Source organism: Sarcophilus harrisii, chromosome 4 (assembly GCF_902635505.1).
Source record: "Sarcophilus harrisii chromosome 4, mSarHar1.11, whole genome shotgun sequence".
NCBI classification, from domain to species: domain Eukaryota; kingdom Metazoa; phylum Chordata; class Mammalia; order Dasyuromorphia; family Dasyuridae; genus Sarcophilus; species Sarcophilus harrisii.
In genome coordinates this window covers 26,530,685-26,545,765 of record NC_045429.1, presented here as the reverse complement: position 1 = coordinate 26,545,765, position 15,081 = coordinate 26,530,685, and the positions used below count along the sequence as shown (strand labels likewise).

The window sequence follows — 15,081 nt, the reverse complement described above, 5'->3', positions numbered from 1 at the left end:
GCTCCCAGGGGACTTATTGCGCCCATTTTAGAGAAGGAAAAACTGAGGCTGGACGCAGGAAGCTTGCTCAGGGTCACGAGTTAGCGAGGGTGCGGCCACGCTTTGGGCCCAGGTCTCCGGCCCCTGGACTCGGCACAGGAGGCGCCCCAGAGGGAGGCCTGAGAGACCCGGCCCAAGCCCGGCTCTGTGGGCGGTCCGGACCCTGGGGGCTGGGGGCGGGGCACTGAAGCACAAGCTGGGCCCGCCCTCCCCAGGACCGCCCCCCCCTGGCGCAGCCCCCCCCAGGGCCTGGGAGAGGAGGAAAAGGAGGAGGGCGCGGCGGCCGGGCAGGAGTCTCTCCCGGGGTGTTCCTGCTCCCAAATGGGCCTTGGGGGCAGAGGCTGGGGGTGGGGAGTTACCCAGATTCCCCCAGGACCGGGCTGCCCCGCCCCGCCCGCAGCCCCGCCCACAACCGGCCTTTTATAAAGGGCGGCCAAATCCGCACAGACCCGGCCCAGGAGCCCGGGAGCAGCGCCCCCCCTTGGTAGTGACTGGCATCGGGCCCAGGCCCAGAAACCCGGATTGGCGGCCCCTAAGCCCCCGGCCCCGGGGAGCGTGTCTCCCACCCTCAGTTTGCTCCTTTGAGAAGAGACGACTTCGGACACAGGTGGAGGCCGCTGCAAGCCCCAAGTTCTCTGAGGGGAGGGGGCCGGAGGAGGGGCGGGGCCTCTGAGGGGGGAGGGGAGGGGCCTCCGAGGGAGGAGGGGCGGGGCCTCCGAGGAGGGAGGGGCGGGGCCTCCGAGGGGAGGAGCCAGCATCTTAAGCCTCAATTAAGGAAAAGTTTCTGGTCTTTGGAACAAAGGTCGGTTTAAAGCTGCTCCGATTCTTTTTTTCATTCTCTGCCTTTGCTAGACCCCAAAATAACCAAACGAAGCGAATCGCGCCAAGCGGCTGTAAATCAGTGGCGATCAGGGCTCCGGGGCAAGCCGGCGTCCGAAGTCCTGGGTTCCAAAGCAGCCTCAGCACTGGGGGCTCAGGGAGGCACCGGGGCGGGGGCGGGGGGCCTGCCCTGGAGCAGGGTCTGGCTGCCCCCGGCCGGTCACCGAACGCCGCGCGGACACTTGTGGGGCCCCGGGGCCGCGCCCCCCCTCCCTCCCCTGGGCGGGCCCTGCACCTCGCCGTGGAGCCCCGATCTGTCGGCCGCCCCCCTCTCCCTGCGTCCCTGGCGTCTGGGCGCTGCCCCGGGGGTCACAGATCTTCCCGCCCTCGAAGGCGTCGTGAGCTTTAAAGCTCGTTCCTTCTCCCCGTCACCGGCTCCTTCGCGGTCCGGGCGCCTCGTCTTGCCCACTCACAGCATGAGGGCGCGAGGCCCGGCGGGAAAGCTCCTGGAGGGCAGGGAGGACAGGGCCGGCAGCTGGGAGCCGCCCTGCCTTCCACCAGCTCAGGGACAGGTCCCTTGCCCGCCCTCTGCCTCAGTTTCCCCGGCTGTGGAATGGGGAGAAGGCTCCCTGGTTGAGGCGTTTGCTTCCGCTCTGAAGAAGGCACCAGAGACATGGGTCCGGTTACTGCGACGTCATTCCCGGCATCAGATCCCCTGCGTGTCCCCGCCGAGGCCTCCCGGGCCCCAGCTCCCGCAGGCAGAGTTCGGCAGAGCCTCGGTGAAAACGTCGGGGCCCGGGACCGCGGGGGTCCTGGCAGCCGAAAGCCTGGGGCGCCCGGCGTGCAGAGGGCTGGGCAGGCACGCAGCCGCTAGGCACAGTCGGTCCAGGCCCCAGCGGCCGTTAAGGCCACGCATCCGAGGGTGTTCAGAAGGGAAGGCCCCTCTGCCCGCCTCCCAGGGCACTGAGGGTCTGCCCACTTCGCTCTGCCCAGCTCAGAGCCTTTGGGAGGGGGTGGGGGGGAAACATCCCAGACTAGATCCAGGGGCTGAGTGCGAGCCCCCCCCTCAGCCGGGGGTCTGGGGCAAAACCTGGAGTCTCCAAGGAAGCTCTGAGCAAGGGTGAGGCTGGGAGGGTCAGCCCGACCTTGACCTTGGGCCATTCTGCCGAAGAACCGGGTCCCCCTGGGAGAAGGCTGGGGGCGGAAAAACTCCCAGCACGTCCAAACATGAGCAGGGGGCAAGGTGCCGGCTAGGGACCAGCAGGCCGGGTCTTCCGGTGCCTCCCAAACTGGGGCCGGACCTGGGCCCTACAGCCACCCCCAGGGCCATCCAGCCTTGAGGAGATCCATGGAGGGGAGGTCACCCCCAAGCACAGCCGGACGGAGGCAGAGGTCATTCGGCATAAGGAAAAGCCTTGAGAGGCAGCAAGCTCCTTCTAGAAATCTTCGAGGAAAAGACCACTTGTCAGGGAGGAGACGCCGGCAGGGGCAGAGTGATGGAGACCCCAGAACCGGGGGCCTGCAAGCAGGTCCCACACACGGGAACTTGCCTTTCTGGGGGCTTGTTCGCACCATCTATAAAACAAGAGGCTGCAACCAGATTGCTAAAGCCCCCCCAGCTCGGAAACCTCCTGTTCTCAAGCCCCCCCGAGCTGGGACACTCCCCATTCTCAGGGCCCCCCAGCTCTGACTCCCCTGTTCTCAGCCCCCCCCCCCAGGTTCTAAGTGCTCAGGACCCTCGCAGCAGTAACTCTCTGTGTGCAGACCTCGGGGCACTCTCCGATTCTCTCCCTGGCTGGGATGTTGGTGGCTCCTTCCAGGGTTAACGCCTTGCAGGAGTTCCGGGCCCGGCTTGGCTCTGGCTTGGCTCTAACTCGGCAGCTCCCGAGGCCTAACCCGGCTCCGCGTGAGGTCGGACCCCCGGCAGCCCCTGAGCCCTTCGGGTCACCCGAGTCCACCAGAGGTTCCCGGGCCCATCAGGACGGCCAGCCCGCCGGGCAGAGCGCTTGCCCTGGGGAAGGAGGCAGGAAGCCCTGGGGGGGCCGGTGTCCGGGCTCCGAACCTGGATAAGCTTCTGCTGGGACACGTGGGGAGACATACTGACCGAAGGAAATCCGCTCTGGTTGCCGAGCCTGGCTAAGCACTGGTCCCAGGCTTGGGGGTGGGGCAGAAAAATCTGGATTTCCCCGGGGCTCTGGAGCTGGCCAGCGCCGGGCTGGAGCTCAGCAAGTGCTTTCGTTCCTTTTCTGAAAGACGATCCCGCTTTCCACGCTAATGGCATCACACAGGCGGTGAGGAGGCTACAATCCCCATTTTTCAGCTGAGTAAACTGAGTCTCAGAGAACGTAAACGACGTGTCCGGATCCCAGTGGCCAGCCTCCCGATTCCAAGGGGCCGGGGGCTTGCCCAGCTCTCCTCCAGGAACCTGCCAACATTGTGGTCTGGCAATGGAAAGCTCCCCAGTGGCCCGGAAAGCAGCAGCCCCTGCAGGGCCTGGGAGTCTCTGTCCAAAACCACGGGCTGGAGGCCGCTGACGGCCGAGATCACGCAATCGTCAACATCTGCTCTCAGCAAAGTGAAGTCACCCCGGGCTGAAACGTGCGGGCAGAGGCAGAGGGGAGGGAGAAGCCCCCTGGAAGGGGAGCACTGCCAGGACGGCCAGGGGAGGACTCCCGGAGCTGAGCCCTGACTCAGGGAGCCGGGGCCCCGGGAACGGACGCCCACCTGGGCAAGAGCCGCCCCGGGGGGGGGGGGTCAGCTGGAGGGAGGATGGGAGGGGCAGAGGGAGAGCCCGTGGGTGTTTGCCATCCTCCGGTTCCCTTGTTACACACACAGTGAAACAAGCCCCCAAAACCTACAAGGACCTTAGGGTCCTTAGACCCTAAGGAAACGGGGGCCCCTGTGGGTGCTAGAGGAGAGGAGGGACCAAAAGTCAGGCCTTCTAGAGTCAAGGCCTCCACAAAGCCCGAGCAGGAGGGCTGGGAAGGGCCTAGGACAGGGAAACACTGCAGTGTCCATGTGGGAGGAGACCTGGAACCAGAGAAGGGGGATTTCAGAGCCGGCCCGGCCCAGTGGGGAACAGAGAACATCACAATGGAGGGGGGCCTTTGGGCCGGGAGAACCTGGCACAGGGGTGGCCAGGCCTTAGACGGGGGCACCCACTCCTGAGGGGAGCACGCTGGCCTGGATCCCGCCCGGGGCTGCACCCTCTGGGTGTCTGGCTCAGAACTGGTCTGGGAGGGTCCCTGCCCACTGTGCCCCCTGTGGAGGGCACCGCCTGGGCCCCGGGAAGGCGCTCTGCAAGCTCCTCTCTGCTCCGGCGTCTATCAGCTCAAGCACGCCATAGCTGAGAGCCTCGGCTCTGCCGCTCCCCTCCCCCCTTGGCAGCTCCCTCCCCGATGACATCTCGCAGTCCTGGCCAGCCCCTGCCTCCCCAGCAGCCTGGGCGCGCGCCAGAGCCTCCCCCTGCCATCCCTCTGTTTGGCCCAGAGACGCCGAGAGGGGCCGGGAGCACAAACAAGCCCGAGTTACCCCAGGAGGCAGCGCAGGGGCTTGAGGAGGAGCCTCCTCAGAGCGTGTTCAGCCCAGGGCCCGGCAGGGGAGGCTGCCGGCCTCCGGGAACCCTTTATGCGGGTGGAGGCCGGGGGTGACTCGTGTGGGCAGATGGTGTAGAGACGTGCCCGGCCCATCCCGGACAGTGCCCGGACCTGGGACCAGAGGCCCCGGCCCCACCACCGACCTCAGGCCATGACTCGGCAGCTCCATTTCCCTTGTGCAGGAAGGGGGCGGTGGGAGGGAGGCTGGGCTCCAGAGACAGCGGGCAAAACTCCCCCGATGGCACAGAATGGCAGGGGCTGCACCACAGGGGACAACAGGACCGGGGGCTCGGCCCAAGCCCCTTTGGGACAGGAACAGAGGCCCAGGGGACCGTGGCGCCCAGCTGTGGAGCACATCGCCAGGACTCCTGGGGTGACACAGCCCCCCATCCGAATCCAGGAACTATCCCGGAGGCTTTTGGGGGGTTCCAGGCTGGTCTCCAACCAGGGAGAGAGCTCCATGGAAAACTGAACCAGTTGGAGCCGAACAAAAAGAAACACGCAGGGAAGCAAGGCTCCTCCCTAAAATGGCGGGCACTCCTCTCTGGCCTTCTGACTCCCCCCAACAGGGGAGCAAGGAGCAGTCTCCCCTCGAGGCATGCTGGAGCGGGTGCAGGGAAATCTGGAGGGAATCCCCCATCTGTCCCTCGCTCCCTCTCCGCCTGCCTCTTCTCCTTCCTCCATCTTCTGTCTCTGGCCCCTCTTTCTGCCCCCCCCCCAGAATTGCACAGGACCCCGGCCCTGGAGCCCCAACCCCCCCCCCCCAATTCAGCAGCGACGGCTCCGCGCGTGAGCCCGGCCTGTCCCGGATCCGTCTCCGCGGACAATCTGCTTCCACAGGATGCGGCAGAAGTGTCCCCCCGCCCCCGCCCCAGGCACCCCGCCATGGTTTTACACTTTCCCACTCTCTCTTTTTCGGGCGCAGCCCACACCTAGGAAGGCAGTGGCTCAGAGCACTATGGCAACCCAGGCGGCAGGTGGGGCCGCGGACCAGGGGCTGGGCGGGTGGGGGGTCAGGGCCGGCCCAGGGGCATCATGGGACAGGAACGAAGGCACTATGAGAGGGCGTGAGCCTGGAGGCGGCACCTCTCCCTCAGCTGCCCCTTTCCCCGCCTCAGTTTCCCCTCCCCTCTGATTGGGGCCGGAGGAGCTTCCTTGGTGATGCCCTCAAAAGGGCCTTGGGAGCACCTGCAGGGCCCAGGGCCCAACCTCGAGGGCCTTTACTACAAGGAATGGCCTGAAGGCCCAGCCAGCTCTAAGTGCAAGCGGGGAGACCTTTCCCCTCCCTAACCTCAGTTTCTTCATCTGTACAATGGTCATCTCCCCCCGGGCCCTTGCCAGCCCTCCTAGCTGCCCATCTGTGTCTCCTTCTCCCAGCTGTGCCCTGGCTGGCATTACATCACCGGCAGGAGGCTCCGGGAAGGCTTGCCGGGGCAAACAGCCCGTGAGTCACCGCAGGGACAGTCCCTGCTCTGGGGGGCCCTCGGGCCCACATTTCAGGGAGGGTGTGGACAAGCTGGAGCCAGCCCGGGGAGGCCCCCCAGGAGGTCCCGCCTGAGGAAAGACGAAGGGGACTGGGGGGGCAGGGACCGGCCAGACTTCTCATACTGGGCCCCAGAGGTGGGGGTAGGGCATGGGCCAGAGATGGGCTTGTGTCTGCTCAGGGAAAGCGGCCCCACGGGGGGCCGGGCTGCCCGCCCCTGCTGGGAGACCTCCAAGTGAAGGCTGGGGACTCCCAGGGGGACAGAAATGGGGACTTTGGGTAGGTGTGGGAGGAACTGGGGGGCCTCAGTCTCCCCATCTGCAGAATGGAGTCAGACATTCAGTACCAGCTGACCCTTAGGAAACTGCAGAAAATAAAAAAAGGAAGTAGCCAAGCCCTTTCCCCTCCACCAGCTTTCAATCTGAGTGTGGTCCTTGGCCAGACGCTGGCTCCGGGCTCTGCTGGTGGGTGCGGGGAGTCTGCCCGCTGCCCAGCCCAGACGCAGAACCGGCCCGGGAGGAGGCTGGTCCCTGCACGGGGTCATCGCGGCAACTCCGGGCCAGCTGCTGTTAGAGAAAGAAGCCGCGCCCGGGGAGAGGAGCTGGGTTTGGGGGACGGCTCTGTGGCGTCCTGGGCATGGGTTACTGAAGCGCTCCAGTTACATACATGGGGCAGCTGCACAGACAGCGGCGGGGTCCTGGACCTGGAGTCCGAAAGACCAGGGTTCCAAACTGGTCCTGTCCCCTGGGCAACTCACCCCCCTCTGTCTGCCTCAACTTCCTCATCTGTAAACTGGGGGTAACAAGAGCCCTATCTGCCAGAGTTGTAGGGGGGAGCAAATGAGTAATGTCTAAAGCGCAGGGTGTGGCATGTAGTAGGTGCTTAATAAATGCTTATTCCCTCTACCTTGCCTCCCTTTCAGAGCCTCAGTTTCTCTATAGAATAGGAAAGATAAGGCCAAGATTCCAAAAGGGTCCCAGCTCAGGGCACTCAGAGCAATTCAGGGAGGGAGGGGTTGGGCAGGGGAACTGAGACCCGGGGCTATCACTAGTTCCTTAAGTGGCTGCCAAGTCCTGGGGCTCAATTTTTCCATCTGTAAGATGGGACTGTGCCCATTGAGCTCCCCTGTCAGCCTGGTGCCTGGCAGCCCCCCATTCCTCAAGGTTTGGCTGCTGCCTCCAAGAAGCCTCCCCTGATCACCCTCCTGAGTCCCCAGGACCCTGGAGCACTGGCTGCTGGGAGCTCTCAGTGTCAGGGAAGTCTTTTAGCAGAGTCCCCTCCCCCCAGGAGGAGATGGCCCGGGCCTGGGAGAAATCAGCGATCTCAGGGGTGACAGGGACCCTGGGGCCTTGGATCCGGTTCACACAGGCAGGAAACCCTGACAGCCTTCAAAGTGACCATTCAGGGATGGGAAGGGGGGGCTCACCACCTGCCATGGGGGACAAGCCCAACTGGAACCCCTTAGTTGGGTTGGGAGCTGGGGAGGCCATGTGACTCCCAGTGTTCTCTCAGTACCTGGTTCTCCACAGCCTGGAGCGCGTCTGTCCAACACATTTTGGTTCCGGAAGAAGGGCGGCCCCAAAGATCCCCAAAATGTGGTATGTCCAGAGAGGAGGCAAATAGAAGAACGCCCCTCCCCCAGCCCCTCCTCTCTCTACTCTGACATTCTTGATTTCTACAAGTCAAGGGGAGCCAGAATGGAGGGCGAGACCCTGAGCCCTGATTGTGGGGTCCTGCCCACTCAGGCAGGGGTGCCCCAATTCTCAGGCTCCTCCCGCTTTCTCTCCCCCTCTCGGCCCTCAGAGCCTTGCTCAGGGACTGCCTGCTGGGGGCCTCCTCCCGCCTCTCCTGACCCGAGGCCGGGCGGCCGGGCCTCTGCCTTCCCTTCTCTGGGCCTCAGTTGCCTGACCTTATACTAAGTACATCTGGCCGCCAAGGCTCCCTGCAGACCCGAGTCCTAAACTTCCGGAGTCGGGGAAGGAAGTGGGACCAGAGCTGACTGAGCAGACCCCGGGGGTCTCCGAGGGCTAGAAGGCGCACCCAGACTAGGGGAACCAGACCAGCAGGGCCAGAACTGGGCAGTCGGAGCTGGGGAAAGATGGCTGCGGGTGGCCGGGGGCCCCTCAAGTACGAAGGGCCACAAAGGGGACCCGGGGGAGGCAGAGCCGGAGGAGGCATTGGAGGGCTGCAGGGGGGCAGCAGGTGAGGTTTTGGGGGGCTGGATGAAAGGAAACGATTTCCTAGCCAGCCAAACCCCTCAGTAAGCTGCTGCCTGAGGGAGCCAGGTTCCCCCTCACTGCTGGCATTCCACAGGGGGAGTCTGCTCAGGGTCGGCTCCAACAGCCTCCCCGCCTTCTAGCAGCCTTCCCTGGTCCCAGGTGATCCTTGTGAGGAGTCCCAGGCTTCCCGGGCTCGGGCCCAAGCACGCCCACGGCTCCGGACCCCCCCTTGCAGATAAATCTGGGGGGCTACAAGGAACACGTGGGCTGGGAGACCGAGCAGGTGCTGGAGTTGGAGCAGGAGGTGGCGGGCAGGAAGTCCAGGCTTTGTAGCTAAGGGGCTGAGCAAGTCCCTTCCTCTTGCTGGACCTTAATTTCCCTCTCTGTGAAATGGAACCGTCCCACGTCTCGTACTTTGGAAAGGGGCGGCAGTTTCGGCTCCGCCAGGACCCCGAGCCCTCAGTTTCCCTTCTGGTCCCACCTACTTGACAGGAGCCTCCCCGTGAGCTCGTGGCACAGAAAGAGCCCAGCCGCTGGGCTCGGAGGCACCAGGTCTCCAGCTGAGCCGGGGCGTTTGTGCCCTCCTCGGGCACCTGACGGGCTGATGGGGGCTCTGAAGCGGAAGGGGCTGAGAACCAGGGGGGGCTGGAGCCTCTCTGGCTCCCTCCTGCCGGCTCTCAAAGGGCTCCAGGTGCCCGGGAGCCCCCCCCCCGGGGGGTGTCAGTGCCATGAGGCGGGGGGACAGGTAGGGGGCGGGGGACAGGTAGGGGGCGGGGGACAGGTAGGGGGCGGGGGACAGGTAGGGGGCGGGGGACAGGTAGGGGGCGGGGAACAGGTAGGGGGCGGGGGACAGGTAGGGGGCGGGGAACTGGTAGGGGGCGGCTGCCCACCTTCCCTCGCCCAGCATCCACCTTCTCCTGCCTCCACCCCTTGGCTCCGGAAAACTCCTTTCCAACAAGTGACACCGAACAGAAGAGGGAGAAGGGGGGGGAGGAGGGGCGGGATGACAAAGGGGAGCAGATCCCAATTCTAACCGGTCTGGCCTTTCAGGAACGAGGGTGGGCAGAGAAGAGCGAGGGGGGCGCGGCTTGGGAGGGCCGACCCCGGCCCGTCTCCCCGCAGCCCCCCGCCCCTCCCCCTCCCCGGCAGCCCCCTCCCCCGTCCGCGCCCCCCGCCCCCCCCCCCGGACCCCGGGCCTCACTCACCTGCCAGCGCCAGGATCTGGGCCTTGTGCGGCAGCAGCGCGCCCCAGGAGGCCCCGGCGGGCGCGGGCGCGGGGGGCGCCGCCGCCTCCGGGGGCTCGGGGCTCCTGTAGACCGCGTACACCTTCTGGTTGTCAAAGTCGAGGCGCGAGCGGGGGCTGAAGTCGCGCACGCAGGACACGGGCAGCGCGTAGCACACGTTGTCCTCCAGGAAGCGCACAAAGGCGTACATGGCCGGGGTCCGAGCCTCGGGGCCGGGGCTGCCGGGGCCGCGGGGGGACGGACCCGAGGCGGGACCGCGGGCGCTCGGACGGACCGAGGGAGGCCCCCGGCGGCCGCGGCTCCGGCTCCGGCTCCGGCTCCGCTCAGGGGCCGCCCGCCCGAGCAGCTGCAGGAGGCGCGGGGGCCGGGCCGGGCCGGGCCTGGCTGGGGGCGGGGGCGGGGGCGGGGCGCGGCACGCGCGGGGCGGGGGGGCCAAGCGCCGGGGCTCGCCGTGCTCCCCCCGCTCTTATTGTTCCCGAAAACCCCCCGCTCTGCCCATCGGCTGCTCTCGCCTGGGCGCCCAGGAGGCAGGAGGGAGAGGGGGGAGGGGGGCGGCCAGACCTGGGGGAGGGAGGGAGAGGGGGCGGCTCTGGGAGCGTCCGCCGCTTTGGCTAAGTCAGACCCGAGCAATCGCCGCCGGAGCGCGGCGCGGAGCGAGCGGCGGGAGGGGGGCGCGCCGGGGATCCCAGGAAGCGAACCGCGGCGGCCGGAGCTCACCTGGCGGCGGCAACGCGGGGCGCTGCCGGGCTGCCCGGCCTGGGGGGCCCCCCGCGGGCCCGGAGCAAGGCCGCGGGAGCGGGCCGGGAGCCGCGGGGGCCGGGAGCCGCGGGAGCGGGCCGGGAGCCGCGGGACGCCGGCCCGGGCTTCCCCGGCCCAGCCTTCTCCGAACTTCTGTCGGGCTCCGCGCTGCCATCCCCGGGCTCCGGCTCTGCCCCTGTCTCTCCGGGGCTCTGCCTCCTGCCGCGCTGCCCCGGTTTCCCCAGAGCTGCCCCGGAGCCCGACCCCCGCCTGGGCGCCGCTGCCGCGCCCGTCCCCGCTCTGGGCTGGGGAAGGAGGGGCCTTTGCGGTCCCTTGGCCGGTCGCGGGCTCCCGCGGGGACTGGGCTTGGGGCAGGCCGGAGCTTCCTCCTCCCTCCCGCCTCCTGGTCGTTTTCATTCTTGGGATACAAAGTAACAGCCTGCGGGAACTGGCAAGGGCGCAGGCCCCGCGCTGGCTCTGGGGTCAGCCTGCGGGGCCAAGCCCGGGCCCCTGCCGAGGCGCCTTTCCTTGGCCCCGATCGCCGGGGGCTGACGGGTTGTCCGGTCTCCGAGGCCCTCCCCGCTCGGACCCTGCGGGCTGCAGGACTTGGGGGAGACCTGGGAGCCGAGCGGGCTCAGCAAGCGGGCTCCTGGGCCCCGAGGATCCGCTGATCGCGGTAATCCCGCTGCGCCGGGCTCCTCCGTGAGCGCCCGGCTCTGGCTCCTCCGTGAGCGCCCGGCTCTGGCTCCTCCGGGAGCGCCCGGCTCTGGCTCCTCCGGGAGCGCCCGGCTCTGGCTCCTCCGTGAGCGCCCGGCTCTGGCTCCTCCGGGAGCGCCCGGCTCTGGCTCCTCCGGGAGCGCCCGGCTCTGGCTCCTCCGGGAGCGCCCGGCTCTGGCTCCTCCGGGAGCGCCCGGCTCTGGCTCCTCCGTGAGCGCCCGGCTCTGGCTTCTCCGCCCAGGCACCTCCGTGAGCGCCCGGCTCCTCTGTGAGCGCCTGGCTCTGGGTCCTCTGTGAGAGCCCGGCCCTTCTGGAGTTCTAAGCTGTTCTTGAAAAAGGAAAATGCTGGGTTGACTTGGAGCCCTAGGCGGAAGGGACCATCTTCTTCCATTACACAGATGAACAAACTGAGACCGGCATCCTGGCAGAATGAGCCCTCAGGCCTGCTGACTGCCCCTGGGATCCCCAGGGTCCTGGGATCCTTCCACAGCCTTGCAGATCCCTGTTTTCTCCATTAACATAAAAAGGGTCCTGGGGAGATGAATCCTTAGTTGGTGGGAAGCCCCAAACCGCTTCCACTTGGCTTGGGAACATGTCACCCCAGGAGAACCCCAACACAAGCACTTCCTTATTAGTTCAGGTCACCCCTGTAAACAAACCATAAGTGATGTCTCAAGGGACACCCCACTGAGGGGTTCCTCAGCAAGGACCGGCGTTCTTCCTCACCGATGGCCGCTACCAGTCCAAAGAGACCCAGTGAATCGTGCCCACAGGAATAAGGACCTCTAGGAACCATCCAGGGGGCCAAGGTTGTGGCCAGGGAACTGGGCCTGGCGCTGGAGGCGGGCTGAGCAGGAGCAAACCCAGGAGGCAGAGAGCCGGCTGAGCTGCCTCCCCACTGGCCACCCCAGGCTACCCGCTGCCCCCGAAACACGTGTGCCCAGTGGCACAAATGTCTGTGATAGAACACCGCACTGTAAAGGTGTGAGAGAAGGGGTCACCTAAGCTGGCGATGGCTCACAGAGGCAGGGGGCCCACCCTTCGGCCAGATCTAGGGATGGCAGCTAGACAGTTCCTGAGCTGCTGCAGGAAAGAGGGAAGGCTCCAGGGCCTTCGGGGCAGCCCCCAGAGCCTTTTGAAGACAGCACCAACAAAACTGGCGCACATAGCCGGCCGCAAGAACTCCCTATGGAGCGGTGGTCCCCTAAGGCAGAGCCCCACACCTCCAAGGGGTGATGGTCTGGCTCCCAAGGAGTGAGGGATCAAGCAACATGTGCAGATGTAGAGGGGGGACCTTCCTCTCCTCCCCAGTAACTATGAACTTTTCCCCGATATTACGGTACCACCTGACCTCATTAGAGCCCATCACTCCCCACTCAATGTCCAGCTAGCCTCTGGGGGCTTGTGCCCTCAGGATTAACCAAGACCCAGACATCCACAGTAACCGTGCGGTAACATTTCCCATTGCCTCTCCAGAAGCCCACATCCTTCTCACAAGGTCACCTTGTAACCGCCCCCAGTACCCCTCAGCTCCTGGGGCAAAGGAAGGGAGGAAGACTCCCCAGCCACTGCTTCATTTCTCCAGTTTTCAGTGCACAAAAAGAGGCCAGCGCACTCTTTGTGCCGCAACTCACCAAACTTCCCTTTCATTTTGGGGGATACCATCAGTCTATCGTTCAGGTTCACAAGTTCAGTGACACTCTCAAATCTTGGCTTTCCCTCACCCACATATCCAACGAGTTTCCAAATCTTATCCTTACAATCTCCACTTCTTTCTCTTCTGCCCCCTTTCCCCCCCAACCATAACCATAGTTCAGCCTCCTCCTGCTTGCAAGACTCCAAATACTTCCCTGCATGGAATCTCCTGACCACAAGCCTCCCCCAATCCAACCCATCTCCCCACAAAGATGCCAAAGCAATTTCTACGAAGCGCAGATCTAAGCATGTTCATTCTACTCAAATCCCAAGGACTCCCTACTGACTCTAGGATCAGATGTTTTTCTCATTTTATCAGGTTCTATTTTGTGTACATTTTATAATGAATATCATTATTAGTGGATTTATTTTGTCAAATTCATAAACAAGTAAATATACATATAGTGGGGAATATGTCTTTAATCCTTCCTTCCTTCCTCCCTCCCTCCCTTCCTTCCTTCCTTCCTTCCTTCCTTCCTTCCTTCCTTCCTTCCTTCCTTCCTTCCCTTCTCTCTCTCTCTCCCTCTTTCCCTCCCTTCCTTTTTTCCCTTCCCCTTCTTTTCCCTTCCTTCTCTTCTACTGATGATAAACTCCAAAAGTTTAGAGGCCATTGCTATGAGGTACTCATTCCTAAATAGACCCCTCTCTGATGATTCTGAATGCCCCTGTCCACCTGCTGATGTACAAGCCCAGTCTCCCAGCCCTGTCTGCTCCTATTTCCATCCACCTCAGCCTTTCTCTTCTCTCCTACCCATCCCCAACACCTCCTTCCAGATCATGCCCCTTTTGTGGTGCTCTCTAGACCGTCTACTCTAAGTAACAAATTTGCTTTCATCTTAAATCTTCGCCTTATTCCTTCTGCTGGAGGATTCTAAGAGAGAGATTCTTCCAATGACAAAGTTTCCCTCAGCTCCCTTTCCCGAACTCGTGACCCATTCTTTCCTCTCCCCAATTCAATGGCCACAGTGGGAGAGGTGGAATATTCTTTGTCCTCCATTGCTGCTTCAGGCTTTCCCCCCGTGGTCATCAATCAACAACCTCTTCTTTAAGGTTCATATTATTTAAGTCCGACAGTCACCAGAGATCCAGGTGGCCATTATCTACAGGTCATCCTCTTCACTCAATGAGTTCTGTGACTCAACTCTTTAAGATACTTCAGCATTATGCAAAGGCTCCTGAAGTATTCTACCCTCTCAGCTCCTCAACTTATCAGTGCTCATGAACAGCTCCTCCCCACCCTCAGCTGCTCACAGAGATGATGATACCTTTGAACTTGACATCAATGACAAGCGCTCTATTTCCATACTCATAAACTCTGAAATCCCATTATAGGATCATAATCTTTTTTTCATTCTATTTTCCCTGCTGCCTGATAGCACCTAATCCTGATTTTCATTCTCACCATCACCTCCAAGGCTCCATCTTTCAGGTGCTCCCAGACCATCCCTCCTTCACACACTACATCCTCATCCTTTCCTTATCTCAGCTCCTCCGGGAACCAGTTGTATACTACACTGTCCATTTCCCCATTTTTTCATAGATGATACCAGGTCCAAAATCAGCCACGAATTGCTCCCACCACTTACTCCCTCTCCTTCCATCTCTTTTAATTGCAAAGTGTAAAGTCTTTTCTCAATTCTAATTCTTTTTGATGGCTTTTGATGCCATTGAACTCCCTCCTATGGACCCAATTTTATCTCTAGATTTTAAAAAAAATACATTTTATTAAAAATTTCACAAAAATCCAGCTTTTCTTGTCACGCTCTTCCCCAGCGAGAAATCATTAAAACAAAACTTATTATAAACATGAATAGTCAAGATAAACAAATTCTTGCATTTGCGGTGTCCAAATGTCTTAACATGCAAATCTGGGTATATAACTTCACCATCCAGAGATGGGCAACTTATTTCATCATGAGTTCTCCGGAATTGTAGTTGGTCATTTGTCTTTCAAAATTTGTCTTTACAATATTATTGTTATATATTTTTCTCTTAATTCTGTTCACTTCGATTTGCATCAATTCATAAAAGTCTTTCCAGGTGTCTCGGAAGACGTCCCCTTTATCAGTTCTTAATGCACAATAATATTCAAACCCAATCACGTAATGCAAGTTGTTCGGCCATTCATCAATTAATGGGCACCCACTCAGTTTCCAATTTTTGGCCACCATGAAAAGAGCTCCTAGAAATATTTTTGAACGTATTCTTTCCCCCTTTCTTTGTCTTTGGGGCATAGACCTAGTGTTGATATTACAGGGTCAAAAGGTATACACAGTTTAATAGCTATTTTGGTATCATTCCAAATATTTTCCAGAATGACTGGAGGAGTGCACGGTTCCACCATTAGGGAATTAAAGTACCTCTTTTTCCCAACAGCCCTTCTGGCATTTGTCAATTTTCTTTTTTGTCAACTTTGTCAAAGTGTCAGTTTGAATCTTAAAGTTATCTTAAATTGTATCTCTCTGATTATTAGTAATTTAGAACATTTTTATATGATTACGGATGACCTGGATTTATTACTCTGAAAATTA

At 61.9% G+C, this 15,081-nt stretch overlaps 1 protein-coding gene across 2 annotated transcripts in view; it reads right to left on the bottom strand.

Moving 5' to 3' along the window:
- The window catches only part of LOC100928716 (BEN domain-containing protein 5), a 633,364-nt gene that overhangs the window by 17,242 nt on the left and 601,041 nt on the right, over window positions 1–15,081 (bottom strand). Inside the window, exon 1 of one of the 2 annotated variants that reach the window (XM_031969154.1) lies at window positions 9,362–10,169. The exons of the other annotated variant lie outside the window; for it this stretch is intronic. Within the exon in view, the coding sequence (XP_031825014.1) occupies window positions 9,362–9,590 (229 nt within the window). The 5' untranslated portion in view covers window positions 9,591–10,169. Of the gene's footprint in view, window positions 1–9,361; window positions 10,170–15,081 lie in introns of those variants that run through there. 2 annotated transcript variants of the gene reach the window in all.